At 37.3% G+C, this 15,024-nt stretch overlaps 1 protein-coding gene across 9 annotated transcripts in view; it reads left to right on the top strand.

Annotated features, from left to right (window-relative positions):
- Positions 1-15,024, top strand: part of CAST (calpastatin) — a 112,634-nt gene that overhangs the window by 10,976 nt on the left and 86,634 nt on the right. For all 9 annotated transcript variants that reach the window (XM_055312811.1, XM_055312809.1, XM_055312816.1 and 6 more), the window contains exon 2: positions 2,570-2,632. In XM_055312811.1, coding sequence (XP_055168786.1) covers positions 2,570-2,632 — 63 coding nt within the window. The remainder of the gene's footprint in view (positions 1-2,569; positions 2,633-15,024) is intronic.

Below are 15,024 nucleotides of genomic sequence, written 5' to 3' on the forward strand. Positions count from 1 at the left end.
TGTCCGTATACTTCTGTAATTGTAAAAAAGCTTCCAACTGAGAGCAAATACTTCTTTTGAAATTAGAAAATACCAATTCTTAAGTACATAATTTCTCTAAGTTGTCATTATAACTGAACATTTTAAAAAGTGTTTCTTATATATATCCCTCCCAAACTATTTAGAACCTACCTAATCTGAGGGATTTGGGTGTTTAGAGGGAAATAAGTAACTGATGGTGTTGATTAATCTGGAGGACTGAAGTTTTGAAATGTCCCTAGGAGATGACTTTTTCAAAACTTTTATGTTTATTTATTTATTTATTGCTTTTTTTGTTTTTAAACTAAGCTCTACTCTCAGTGTGAGACTTGAACTCATGACATTGAGATCAAGAGTTTCATGCTCTGTGGATGGACTGAACCAGAGAGGGGTCCCTTTTAAAAATTTTTAAAGAAAAACATCTATCTACCTACATTTTATGGAGAAAGGGCTGTCTGCACATTTACTGTAGGGTAATGTATCATAATATATATTTGCCACATGCACAGGAAGCAGACGGGGAGCTTGTGGAGAGCATGGGACCCTTTTTTTTTTTTAAGATTTTATTTATTTATTTATTCATGAGAGAGACTGAGAGAGGCAGAGACAAAGGCAGAGGGAGAAGCAGGCTCCCTGCAGGGAGCCCAGTTGGGAGACTTGATCCCAGAACCCGGGATCACGACCTCAGCTGAAGGCAGATGCTCAACCACTGAGCCCAGGTGCCCCCAAAAGCATGGAACCTTCTACCAGACAAGAACAAGTGCCTCTTGAAGCTTTTTCATTTGTAAAGTAGAATACTAATACCACCTGACAGTAAATGAGGTGCTCAGTAGGCTCAGTAAAACAGTGGATTTTTTTGTTTTTAGTGTCTGTCTTTCATCGGAAAAAGGGAATTGGAGCTTATAATGAGCGTGATAGGGTTTACCAGTTTTGGAAGGAGACAGATTGGGTAAATTGGTCATTGTAGGTCTATCTCTCTTAAATTCTATCTGCAAATGGTTATATATGTGGGCTTTAGCATTTTTTTTTCCAGATTCATTAACCACTCAATACTGATTGCCCTCAACTGTGGATAGACAAACACTAGACTAGGACATCAAGGTCAAACAGGCCATGTACAGGGCTTCAGTCACAAAGCTCTTGCAGCCTGGCTGCTTTTCAATGAGTGGATTCCACTCGCTGATCCATGACAGTGTTACATCTTGGGAAGAATTTTCCACACGCGAAAGTGATCTCCTCCTAGTTTTTCATACAGAGAACTCTTAATGAAAGGTTTCATCCATGTGTCTGATATTTCTTGGGCTCTTGTTTTAATTAAAATATATGTTGCTATGACTAAAGGAAATATTACCTTATTCTATTTAGCATTGTATAGTGACAAACAACATATTGTATGTAAGTCAGAAAACCTGCTTTGCAAACTTTTCCCATGTGGTAGATATGTATCCTTATGAGAGCTCACTGAATTCTTCTTACTCTGTTTTTTCATCCCTAAAAATCATATAGCCTCTTTTTTTTTGTATCAAATAAGGATGTGTATGAAAATAAATAATAACGAATGGTATAAATTATTATTATTATTACTGTAACTACCACTCTTCTTAATTCAAATAATTTCATTGATTCACATATCCACGTTATGATTCTGCTCTAGGTAATGTAGTAGGGTTTTATGTTTTGGTTTAACTGAAGATGGTTGGGATTGATCCCAATGGGGAGTTTTTATTTCCTTATATTTAGGTTCTTTTTTCCTCCACTTTCTTGTGCATCCCACAATGTGCAATGAAGCAATTCTTTGTAACCTTTTTCAGGAACATAATTTTTTCTCTCTCAAAAAAAATTCAATAAATTTTATGGCTTATTTTATCTTATCATCAAGACAAATGAGCATGTGACCTACTTGAAGGTTTTATGTACCACATAAAAATACTTGCTTTTATTCCCACGGATCTGGTGAGAAAAGTAATTCTGTTTCTGGACATAACGAAATCCTAAAGCCATGGTAAATGGAAGTTGCGGGTATGATCTCCCTTCAGGGTGTATCGTCCTGCATTGGTGAGTCCTCGGATGGAACAACTCTGGGGAGCTCGCCAGAACCATCAGAAGTGATGGTGGACTTGGAATCTGCGGTCCTCCCTTGAGCCCATGCTGAAATGAGGCTTAATATGGCTTGAAGCTCAGCTTGGTCCTTATACATGACATCTCCCTGAGCAACCACATGTCTCCCACGCTGGCAATTTGGGCTTTAAAATTGTGTGAGGCATTTTGTAGGAGACAAGATGCCGCCTTGGAATCACCATCAGATCTGAGTCTGGCTAATTAGAGACTGACTTTCTACATCGCAAATGAATGTCTGTAGCTTCTCTTGATTTTTGAAAGCCACCTATGTCGGTGTAGAATTATCAGCATTTTCAGAAGGAAGATTAAAGGGGTCCTGTTTTTATAGGCTACATATTTAGCCCTTTGGGATTAAGGTCACTATTATATTATCTTGTGTTACTGCCTTCTTTTAAACCTTATCTTTCTTTCTTTTCTTTTTATATTTTTATAGCATGTCAGCGAAAAAACAAGTGGATCACCTTCCAAGTCAGGAGAAAAGAAAGGAGCAGATGAGGTAATTCCCGCAATACTGGGCTTTCCATTTCTCTGGTTTTTAATCATGAATTCTACTTGAAACAGATAATGAGGTTGTGTAGAGCTCCTTACTGGAACATTGGCAAATTTAGTCTTCACTAAGATTTGATTTAAGAATATAAGCAGAAATCATTAAAAATTAATTAAAAAAAATAAAGTGCTCCCGGGGAAAGAACCTTTAGAAAGAGTTTTTATTTAGGAACAGAAGCCAGTTATTGAGGGTGTTTTCCCTATAGGAATTGCTGAACCTTAAATGTTTTGTTGGTGACCATGGCAGATTTAGAGGAGGAAACCAGATGCTGTAGGGGAAAAGGAAATCTTTTTTCACGAGAGTGCACTATGAAAGAAAGATAGTGAGAGCCTGGATTAACCCATTGTTCAGGTTCATAAACAAAAGGAAGAGAGAAAGACTATTGGATCAATTCTGTGTCAACAGTAGTAAAACCAGGTCTTTCCAGATAAGTTATCTATCAAATAATCTACTATTTGAAAACTATAGTGTTTCTTTATTCTTCAGACTAGGAAATAATGATTTTGAATGTTATTCTCTATTAATATTAATCTATTAGGGGATCCCTGGGTGGCTCAGTGGTTTAGAGCCTGCCTTCGGCCCAGGGCGTGATCCTGGAGTCCCGGGATTGAGTCCCACATGGAGCCTGCTTCTCCATGGAGCCTGTTTCTCCCTCTGCCTGTGTCTCTGCCTCTCTCTCTCTCTGTGTCTCTTGTGAATAAATAAATAAAATCTTTAAAAATTTTTTTAATCTATTAGTAAACTATACACAAAAAGGAAATTTTTTCTAATGTGGTCAAGTGAATAGTAGGCGAGTTTGTATATCACTAATTATCTTACTACTTGAAAGCTTAAATATTACAGCTTAAATGTACAAACATTGTTGGTTTAGGCAACGACTGCTAGCACAGTGCTAGGTATATTTTTTTTAATAATGTCTAGACTATAAAGTACCTTATTTCCATGTTTATAAGGGGCTTGAGGGAATGAGTAAGGAGCCCTGTTACAGATGCAGCCAGGGGACAATTTGAGATTTCGGTGTTAGTAGAGGCAGGCTGTACTTTAAATTTGAAACCAAAGGCTGAACTTCCACCTCAAGAAAAAGAAGAAGGAATTTTTTTTTCTCTTGACAGCAAGTCAAGGAATTCTGGTATTGTTTCATAACACTTCTGAGAAGTTCAGATTTACAATTCTTGTACATGTCCCGAGCTGGGACACAGTGGTCTGTTTCGCCCTATCTCAACCAGCAGAAGCGAAGATGGAACAGAGGTTTTCCCCTGCTGCCGTGGCATGAATCACTGTAGAGATGTGTGCAGTCAGAGATTGAAAATTGTGTATTATCTTACCCAATTCTGTCCATATCCATTTGCTAGGGTAGACAGGCCAATGGGTGGGATGACTTGGTAGTCAAGGTATATTTCCAATATGGTCTGTCTCCAAGGAATCTCTCATTCTTTATGTCACATACAAATTAGTTGCTGGGGAGATACTGTGGCCCTGGAGAGAATTCAAGGAAACCATCTTGCATTAGGCATCATTTTAGCCTTTGGGTGCCCGGTTATAAAACCATGTGTGATCCGGATTTGTTACCTGCCCTGTCTACAGTTGGTTACTATGTTCTCTCCTCAAAATTACCAGAGAAAAAATTCCTGAAACTAATCCTTTCTCCCAAGTATTTCATTTCCTACTGCTCTTTTGAACAGGAAATAAGATTTAGAAGCTTCATTTGGGTTTTGGTCATCCAGTTTCAGACTAGTATATACTTCCAAAGTTTAAATAACATGTCCCTAAGCATGTGCATACATGTGGGTTAGGCTTCCATGGACAAACCCAGGCCTTTGAAACAAAGTCAGTTTGAAAATGTGCTTTCTATCCTTAGGGGTGCTCCTTGGCATTTTTATCTTTCTCCCTGTATTACTCGGCTGCATTTTATTTGGAAGTGCAAGGAAAAGGGCACATAGTGGGGTTTGGGGAAGATATAACTGGGAGAAAAAGTGATTAGGGTGGGGTAAAAACCACTATTATATTGTCGTATATAAAAATACCTGGGGATGAATGCTCCAGTTTAGAGTTCTTTCTCTCCTGCAATAGTAAAGTAGTTCTTGGTTGGTATTTGACCCCTTTACAGCCACTAATGATCGTAAGAAGTTGGCAGCAGTTTTAACAGACTCTTACAACTAAAATATCATTTGCTGTGTTGCATTTGCAATACAAATGCTTGAGAAGTGACTGGAGTAAGTGTCTAGGAGAACAAATTCACTTATTTGTTTATACGAGTTATTATGAATTTGGCTCTGTCCTCCTCAGACGTAGAGGAATTATAGAATTAACAGTTGTATGCACTAACAAGCCAAAGATAAAATGACTAGAGCAGGGAAAAGATAAATGAAAACATTTAACATCAGCTCCTTTAAAAACCCTGGGACAGAGAAGCCTTTCCAAAGCTGCAGTCAAATCTATTTAAAGTATTTGTCTAACACATCTGGCCTCACTGGAGGAGTGAGCATTTTAGCAACATATTTCAGTCAAGGCCTGAGGAATGGAATTTAAAGCATGAGATGGGCACAATCTTACAGAGCCAATTATAAGAACTCAAATTTAATAATAGATCTATTTTTAGGGGGACAGGAAGGGAGCTATGAAGAGAAGAGAATAGAAATTGAGCCTTAGAAGAAAAGATATGTGGCTGATTTTCTTTACCATAAATAATAGCATTGATGGCATTCTTTTCTCCAGTATTCACTTTTCCTCCTTCTAAAATGCATGAAGTATAGAATGACTCCAACATTTTTTTTTACTTTTTCTCTTAATGAAATTAGTCTTTTAAATTTTTTTATTTTATTATTTTTTAAAGATTATTTATTTGAGAGGGAGAGAGAGAGTGCAAGCAGGAGAAAGGGCAGAGGGAGAGAATCTCCAAGCAGACTTCCTGCTGAGTATAGAGCCCAACTCAGGGCTTGATCCCAGGATGAGTCATGACATCATGATCTGAGCTGAAACCAAGAGTCAGAGGCTTAACTGACTGAGCCACCCAGGTGCACCCAAATTGGTCTTTTTTCAAATTCAGAAGCAATATGTACTTATGAAAAACAATATTACCTAATCTACCACTTAGTTGTAACTATTGCTGTGAAATTTTGTGTGTATTCTTAAATTAATGTGATGATATCATGTGTTCATACTTAATATATATGTGGATTTTAGCAACTTTTTTTTTTAAAGAGAGAGAGTGAGTAAGGAAGAGGGGTAGAGGGAGAGCGAGAGAGAGAATCTTAAGCAGACTCCCTGCCCAGTGTGGAGCCCGGTGTAGGGCTCGACCTCACAACTCTGAGATCATGACTTGGGCCAAAATCAAGTGTCTGATGCTTAACTGACTGAGCCACCCAGGAGCCCCTAAATTTGGCAACTTTTTATGCAGCATAAAAAACATAATCACTGAAGAAAATTGAGAAAATACTGAAGACTTTAAAGAAAAAAATGCCATCATCTAGAATTCTAGCACCTATAGAGGTGGCTACTACTCCCATATTGGCCTATTTCCCTACATCTTTTCTCTCTGTATATGCTATGCTTAAGCCGAGATAACAAAGAAACATCATTAGGAGGACCTGGAAAAAAAAGTAAATCATGTGCTTCGTGAAAGATCAATCTATTTCAACTGAAAAGAGTCATCATTGTGTGTGATTTTTAAGAAAATCATGATTTGGATTATCTTGGGATTTCATATGGCGTTTAATCTGGTTTTTATTTTGTTGTTGCTTTTTTGAGGGAGAAACACATATTTCTTCAAAATGTCTTCTGGGACAATTCCCACAAGCAAGTGGTGTAGCTGTTGTTAAAAAATTCTGGAAGACTAGTACGGCACACATCATTTTAAGGGGCTATGGGTCATGACAAGAGAGTCTGTATTACTTGTGGAGAGTTTATTGTGGCTGCACAAGCTCATGTCCCAGTGCCCAGAAAGAGGCAAAGCCAAAGAAGTGCCCTGAGAGGAGTCCCACCTGGCTCACCCAGACACCTATCCCAGCAGCAAGCCCAGAATCCAACTGCATGGCTGTTGTGGCAGGTGAAACTAAGGGAAGCTCCAGAGATTTTTGAACTGTAGTTTCTTCTTCTTCTTCTTCTTCTTCTTCTTCTTCTTCTTCTTCTTCTTCTTCTTCTTCTTCTTCTTCTTCTTCTTCTTCTTTCTTCTTCTTCTTCTTCTTCTTCTTCTTCTTCTTCTTCTTCTTCTTCTTCTTCTTTCTTCTTCTTCTTCTTTTTTTTTCTGAGTTCTATCTAAATTTTGATTCATTTTTTTCATTGACTGGAATACTTTTTACATAATTTTTTCAGGGAGGAAGTGTGGATGATGATTTTCTGAGTCTCTGTGGATCCAAGCATACTTTGGTGCTGGCTTCACACAGAAATGAATACAAAATTGTACAACATCCTTCACTAGCAGTTCTGTTCCCTCAAAATTCCATACGTGTTGCTCCGTGACTTTTCTGGCTTTTTGTGTTGTAAAGCTGTCTGGAGAAGCCTAAATTTATTTTTAGAAACCCTGTTTTCCCTGCCTTGGTGCATATACAATTTTGTTGTTGTTCTTACAAATTAAAAAATTGTCAAGATGTGTCTGTATATCTGTTTCTCTTTATTAATTTTTTCCTGGAATGTCTTATTTAATTATTGTTTTCATTTTGGTTTAGCTCTCACAGCAGTAAAAGTCAACCCCCTTATTGATTTCTAACCATGGGATGGGACAGGATACAAATTCTTTTGTTGATTATTGCAAGGCCTTTCCCACTAAAAAAAAGAAGGAAGTTTGGTAGTTCATTAAGCTCAGTAGTTTTTTTTTTTTAAGCTATGTGTAATACCCAGAAACATATGACAATAGCTAGAAAGTAGAGACCTTTTGCATCATCATTCAATGAACTGTTTTATTCAAAGCTAAGATACAGCTTTAATAAAGAATATGAAAATAGTGTGCTTTTAGATCAAGCATCTGTGATATAAAATTGTTATACCGTTGGATAGGGAATGGCTAATAAAAACAAGTGCTTTTTATCAGTGAGCCTATAAATATATCAACATTATGTTATTCAGGAATACTATGCCCTTCATAATTGTACTTGGAATTTACCTAAGACCTTAGGTCTGACCAAAATTGTCTCTGAAAGATTGCACCTTATGGCACATGGAATTGGAATCAAATGTTAATAAAATAGCAAAGGAACTGAATGGAAGTTAAATTTACTGGCTTCAGAGTAAGTCATAAGTCCTGGAAACCTGATGATTACATATTAAATATTTATTAATATTTAAATATTAAATATTAAAACCAGAATGATTAAATATTATTATTCCTGAAATATACTGTTTTAAAGTATATATTTTTCATTCTTCTCTTTAGATTTTATTAGCTTCTCAAGGATAGTGGCATGACTGATTTTAAAAAGATAAAGAACTTGAAATCATGCCCATAGCAAAATACCTCTTTCATCTGAGGATTGGCAAATGTATGATTCTTGTCATAAAGTCAACAATATTTTATCGTACAACAACGTGCATAATTGCTTATTGTAGCCTTTTAAAAACAGTTCCTTTGTGAAAGCAAAACGAATGGAAAGTTGACGTCCTCAAGTCTTGTAGTTTTCGATCAACATTACTACAAAATGCTTAGCAAATGTGTAGTGCACTGTGTTACTGTCATAAAAAATATATCAAAAACCCTCTATTCCAAAAAAAAAAAAACCCAAAAAACAAAAAACAAACCCCTCTATTCCTAATTTTCCAGGACATTACATGAAATAACACAGTGGTTCTCAGGTATTAACATGCCCAATAATCACCTAGATAATATGAAAGATAATATGAAAAATTTAGACTCCTGGGCCCCATCCTCACAGATTCTGATTTAGCAGATTTAAGGTAGGGTCAACGAAACAGGTTTTATTTTTTTTTTTTTTTTTGTCTTTTTTGTTTCTTTTTTAATTTTGTTTTTACCAGTTACCTCAGATGGCTCTTATTATGTCAATAGTCTTCTGAGCACATTTTGAATAACACTGAGCTAATTCTTATAGAGTACTTAGCACAGTGCCTGGCACACATAAGCATTTCTTTCTTGATTCTTTTTCTTTTCTTCCTTCCTTTCTTTCTATTTCTTTTTTTTATATAAATTAATTTTTTATTGGTGTTCAATTTGCCAACATATAGAATAACACCGAGTGCTCATCCCGTCAAGTGCCCCCCCCCCAGTGCCCGTCACCCGGTCACCCCCACCCCCCGCCCACCTCCCCTTCCACCACCCCTATTTCGTTTCCCAGAGTTAGGAGTCTCTCATGTTCTGTCTCCCTTTCTGATATTTCCCACTCATTTATGCTGAGTGAAATAAGTCAATCGGAGAAGGACAAACATTTTATGGTCTCATTCTTTCTTCTTTTAAGATGATCTCCTCACCCTGCCCCTTGGCCCAACTCTGCTCTGCCATGTTCTGGAGATAGCACGACTCTGCAGCACATTAAAAAGTGCAGCAGTTTCCTAGAGTCATGGCTCATGTAGGCAGCTTTGTTCCTATTTTTCCTCAGACCTTGTCCCTGCAGCTATTCCTTCTTTCTTTTACTCTTTGTTTAATGACTTCTCCTTAGACTACAGACTAGTTTAGTCTTCCTCATCATAAACTGTTTTAAAATATTTCCTTTGACATGGCTCAAGCTCCCATTCTATCTTCTTTCTTACCTTCACTGCCAACATTCTTGGTTGAAATTACAGAAGAAAAGAGGGTAGAGACAGAGAAGGGAGAAACCAAAAGTAGATGTTAATAAATGCCTGTGGGGGGGAGGTAGGAGGTAGGAAGGAGAAATCGTTGAACACGTCAAAGAAGAAGCAATTAAAAGGGCAGAGGGACCTGGATGTTGCAGTGTCATCAATGGGAAGACTGGAAGAAAGGTCTAGGCTGCTAATTGCAGAATTTTGGAGACTGTGGAAGAGCCTTTGATTGTGGATTGGGATTTTGTTTGTCCCCTTCAGAGCTGTTACTGTTAGGATTGTGAGAATGCTGAGTAAGTGGAGATTATGCACTGATGACTCTTCAGTGTATAACGACTTAAGTAATGAATATCTGATGATGAAGAAAAAAAGGACATTGAAATCTGTGTTTATTTATGCAAAAGATAAGTGTGGCCAAGATGCATCACATACTATGGATTTCTCAGATTGTTTGCCAATTGTTTATGGGTAAATGGATTCATTGGCTAATTGAATAATTTTAGGTAAGAAAGACATTATTTGGAAAGAACTCAGGAGTGAATTCTAAACATATATTTATCTTAATCATTAGGACTCCAGGCTTCCTACTTGGTTATTCACATCAGAGTTTGCATCCCTGAGCTCTTTCTTGTGTAGAGCAAGCCTCTGATTCCTGAGTGGTCTAATTGGAGCTCAAGGAGCAGAATTTTTTGGACTTTAGTACATTCCAGAAATATATCACACTGGAATCTGAAATCTGCAAATATGGTTTTGAGCAAATACATTTCTCTTATGGGAAATTGAGAGCTAAAATACTTTCAAATTCACATTCCAATTTTGGTTTCACTTAGTACTTCAGATAAAAATTGTTTTGCTGAATATAATTTTGTGACTTACTTTTTTGCCTGCTTTCTTAAAACACTGAGTAGACTCCGTAACATCTGAAACCATACATCTATTTCACTGAATAATGAAAGCTGAATAGGAAGCTGAATTTTAAAATAACGCATTTAAAAGATAATGAATGTTCTTACTACCTGCCATAAGGAAAAGAGCTTGCTGAGGTATGAGGTGTGATAGCTGCCTGAATGCTAAACATATAGTTCAGGGGACACCCAGTGGCTAAAGGAGGAAATTCTTTGCTGTAGTACATCCTTAACTTTGTCTTTGTAAATTAGCATGTTAGGAGTGTGTGTGTGTGTGTGTGTGTGTGTGTGTGTGTGTGTATTTTAAGAGGCTTGATTTTGACTTCTTGTATACATTATCTTCAAATATTTGAAACCTTCCAAATTATAAGACTGGAAATATATAGTTAAGCTTTGCCTTTAATAAAAACATAAATGGTATTTTAAAACGTAAAATAACTGGGAGACGTAAATAAGAAAAGCAAACCTTTTTAATTTTTTTCATTTTTTTTAATTGAAGTTCGATTTGCCAACATAGCGTATAACATCCAGTGCTCATCACCCAGTGCCCGTCACTCAGTTAACCACCCCCCCCCCCGCCTCCCCTTCCACTACCCTTTGTTCGTTTCCCAGAGTTAGGAGTCTCTCATGAACAAACCTTTTTTAAAAGACCCAGAAATTCCAAGTCTAAGAATTTGCTTCAAGTACATAATCAGAAGTGTGCTTGATGGCACAAGGACCTTCATCACTGTATTCATAATAATAACAAACTAGGAGGGGCACCTGGGTGGCTCAGTGGTTGAATGTCTGCCTTTGGCTCAGGGTGTGATCCGCGGGTCCTAGGATCGAGTCCCACATCAGGCTTTCCTCAGGGAACCTGCTTCTCCCTCTGCCTATGTCTCTGCTTCTCTCTCTGTGTATGTCTCTCATGAATAAATTAATAAAATATTTAAAAAATAATAATAATAACAAACTAGGAGAGAAACACATGTACAGCAGTAATGAATTGATGAAGTTATGACACAGATATTGTAACCAGGGCATCTTTAACACCATACTTCAAAGAACATTTAATGACAGAGAAGAGTGTTAGGTTAAAAAAACCGGTGACAGACTTATGATGTATTTCACTTACATAATGTACATAATGTATTTGTAACATCTTGTGCATGTTTTTATATTTGCAATAGAGAAAAATAACTGAAAGTAGCTGTCTTGATTGGCAGGATTTTGAGTAGTTTACATTGCCTTCTTTTTACTTTTTTCATTGTTCTAAATGTATATTTTTCATCAGAAGGGAAAGAATAGAAAACAGCATCAGATAATGAAAAGAATAATGGAAGAGAACGTTTTTAACACTGATCAGAACTAAATCTGTGCATCTGTCTGCTTAGACCTTAAAAAGAGAAGTCTCGTATATGTGAGCCTTTTTTTCTTTGGAACCTCTAAGAGATAGTTCCAGAGCGAGGCTGCTGCCACCGTGTGTTTGTGTGTGTGTGTGTGTGCACAGGCACACATGTGCGTGTTTGAGTAGAAGTGTGTCTCTTAGATATGGATAGAGTTAAGGATTTAAGCACTAAGGCAGCTTAGAGGGCAAGGATTTTTAGCTATTTTTAGTTCTTAGTCCCCTTGGAATCTGATGAAAACTGACCTTTTCTTCTGAGAAGTACACACATGTGTGAATTTAAAAAATACCCCTGGGCAACCCCGGTGGCGCAGCGGTTTAGCGCCGCCTGCAGCCCAGGGCGTGATCTTGGAGACCCTGGATCGAGTCCCACGTCGGGCTCTCTGTATGATGCCTGCTTCTCCTTCTGCCTGTGTCTTTGCCTCTCTCTCTCTCTCTCTCTCTCTCTCTCTCTCTCTCTGTCTCTATGAATAAATAAATAAAATCTTTAAAAAAATAAAATAGAAAATACCCCTAAAACATGCCATATAGTTTAAAGACATTTAGACGTACATACCATCCCCACCCCTGAAGGGGCAATCTTATTGAGTAGATAAATATAGGAGGTACCATCTAATTATATTTCCCCAGTTGGCTTGTTGTTGTTTTCTGTAATCCCACCGTTAACAGCTTACTTAACCTTTGAGGTAAACATTGCTTCCCCTGGCTCCTCTTTGAAATTGCAGGTATTCTTAGGAGAGAGACTATATAAATTATTAATGTCATAGTGAGAAGTAGTTTGACAAGAGGAGAGGGAAATTATGTAGCACTGTTTTTCTGTCGACCTGAGAGCATTTGATAATAGCTCACACAAGTATAGCAATTACACACACACACACACACACACACACACACACACACACAAACACCCCTTTTACAATAATCCCATTCTCCTGATGAGGAAAGTGAAGCAAAGCTTGATTAAATAACTTGCCCAGGGTCACATAGGTATTCGGTAGGGAAGTCCAGAATTGATTTTTTTTTTTTGCAGTCTATCCTTTTAACTAGTTTCTGAATAGTATTCATAAAATTACCAATCTTAAGAATTCGATATTAAGGCCAACACCAAAAACTTTTTTACTACTGTTGTTCATTTTTATGACTCTTCTTTCCATCTTTCTTCCTTGGGTTGTACCTTCTTTTCATTGAAGAAGTTCAGGAAGTAAGATTAAGTCATTCCACAGAAATAAAAAGCATAGCGTAGGGAATATATAGTCAATGCACTCATGAGAGTGCATGTGACAAGCAGTAGTTGCACTTGTGGGAGCCCAGCATAGCATTTGGAGCTGTTGAGTCACTATGTTGTTCGCCTGAAACTAATGTAACAGTGTGTGTCAACCATACTTCAATTAAAAAAATGAATTAAAAAAAGAGTAAATCATTCCCAGTCCCAGGAATCTGAAATGTAAGGAAGAGTAGGGACAGCTATTCTCTCTCTGGGGAGTAGGACATGCAACAGAGAGGGAAGCTGAGTCACAGCAGGACTCAGAGTCAGAAGGATAGCATTTGGCTGCTGGTCAGGGCAGCCACCCCAGGACTAGAAAGACTTGAGTTGGCTTGAAGATGATGAGTGGGTACTGACTAATTAGAATATAACCAAACTCCACGAAGTGCAGCTACCATAGTGTTGTGCATGAGGCATTTCATTCAATAAGTGAATTTCCATGCAATGAGTTAATAGTAAGATTTATTCACTAAGACTTATTTATCAGTGTTTCCCAGGGGCTAACGTATCCTATTTATTGTACTGCATCTGTGCTAGCATACATTTATTTATACTTCCTTTGGCAATAAAGGCAACTTGTACTTATTTGTACACTATTTATGACCATGGTATAAAGGAACATTTGTAGATAAAAGTCAAGCTTTGTAATTGCTAGTGTTGGGGAATCTGCGTACCCTTTTGAAAGACCATCATTTTCTAGATACTATTTTCCAATTTAGCATGTGTTTTCATGTGGAAACACAATACTTCTTGTCATTTTATAGGGTAACTATTAAGTAATGGAACTGATTTGTTAACAAATATGTCAAAACATATATTTTAATGAGAGTTTTCATCCTGAAAACCACTACATTTCATCAAGTCTAAGAAACCACTGATCTAAAAATGCACCGATTGGAAAATGCTAAGAAAGAGAAAAAAACTATCAGTTATTTTCTGGCCACAAGCTTCCATGTACTGATTTTTTTTTGTTGAAGTATAATTGGCATACAGTGTTTTATTAGCTTCAAGTGTACAATACGATTCAACAATTCTATATGTCATTCAATGTTCATCACGACACGTATACTCTTAATCCTCCATCCTTTCCCCCTTCCTCCCCTTTAATAGTGATTTTAAAAAGCATCCATTTGCAAGAGGTATGAAAAAGGAAAGGAAATGGTGGCTTCATATCAATAAAATGAAATCCACTGGTAGCCTGAAAATATAGAAAGTTAAGATGTTTTTCTGTTGGTCAAATAATGTTGAAACGAATTCCACTGTTATCATCAGAGCACAAAAAATTTCTCTCTTCCTCAGGATTTTTCTCGCTCAAATCAATCAATGTCATCCAGTTCAATAGCCTTCTCATAATTATCACGTGTGAATCTGGTTAACTTTTGGGAGTTTCAAAAACTTAAGTCTCCATTTGGAGGATAAATGTTTGTTTTGCATCTAAGGATAATCGAATGTGTTGCTGTTTCCAAAAACAGTTCAACAAACAGTTTTAATATTTCAAAAGTATCTTGAGAAATTATTTGAGCATGCCAGCAGCCACACTGAACCTTTGAGGATTCCAATACTCGTTTAACACAAAAGTTCTTGCTTGTGTAACTATGTGCTCAAAAATTTTGTCACATATAATATTTGATCTGTTGCTTATAGACCATTCTGAGCTAAAGAATCCCCTAGCCTGCTCTGGTAAGGGCTCCCCAGGATTGAATATCTGCTGTTACTTTGGTAGAAAAGTAGACCAGCTCCATTTTCCTGCATTTTAAAAAAAATATTTTTATTTATTTATTTATTTATTTATTTATTTATTTATTTATTTATTTGAGAGAGAGAGGGGAGAGAGAGAGGAGAGCATGAGTGATGGGCAGAGGGAGAGAGAGAGGGAGAAACAGACTCCATGCTGAACTTAACCCACTGAGCCACCCCGGTGCCCCATTTGCCTGCATTTTAGGGGGAGAAAAGAATCACTGGGTTTGTGGCTGTAGAAACTCTGACCCTCTCCCTGCAGGGAAGGCGCTGGGTCAGCTGGGGCATGAGACAGAGCTCTTGCACCACAGGTAGATTTCATCATCCT

This window comes from Nyctereutes procyonoides, unplaced genomic scaffold (assembly GCF_905146905.1).
Source record: "Nyctereutes procyonoides isolate TBG_1078 unplaced genomic scaffold, NYPRO_anot_genome, whole genome shotgun sequence".
Taxonomy (NCBI): Eukaryota; Metazoa; Chordata; class Mammalia; order Carnivora; family Canidae; genus Nyctereutes; species Nyctereutes procyonoides.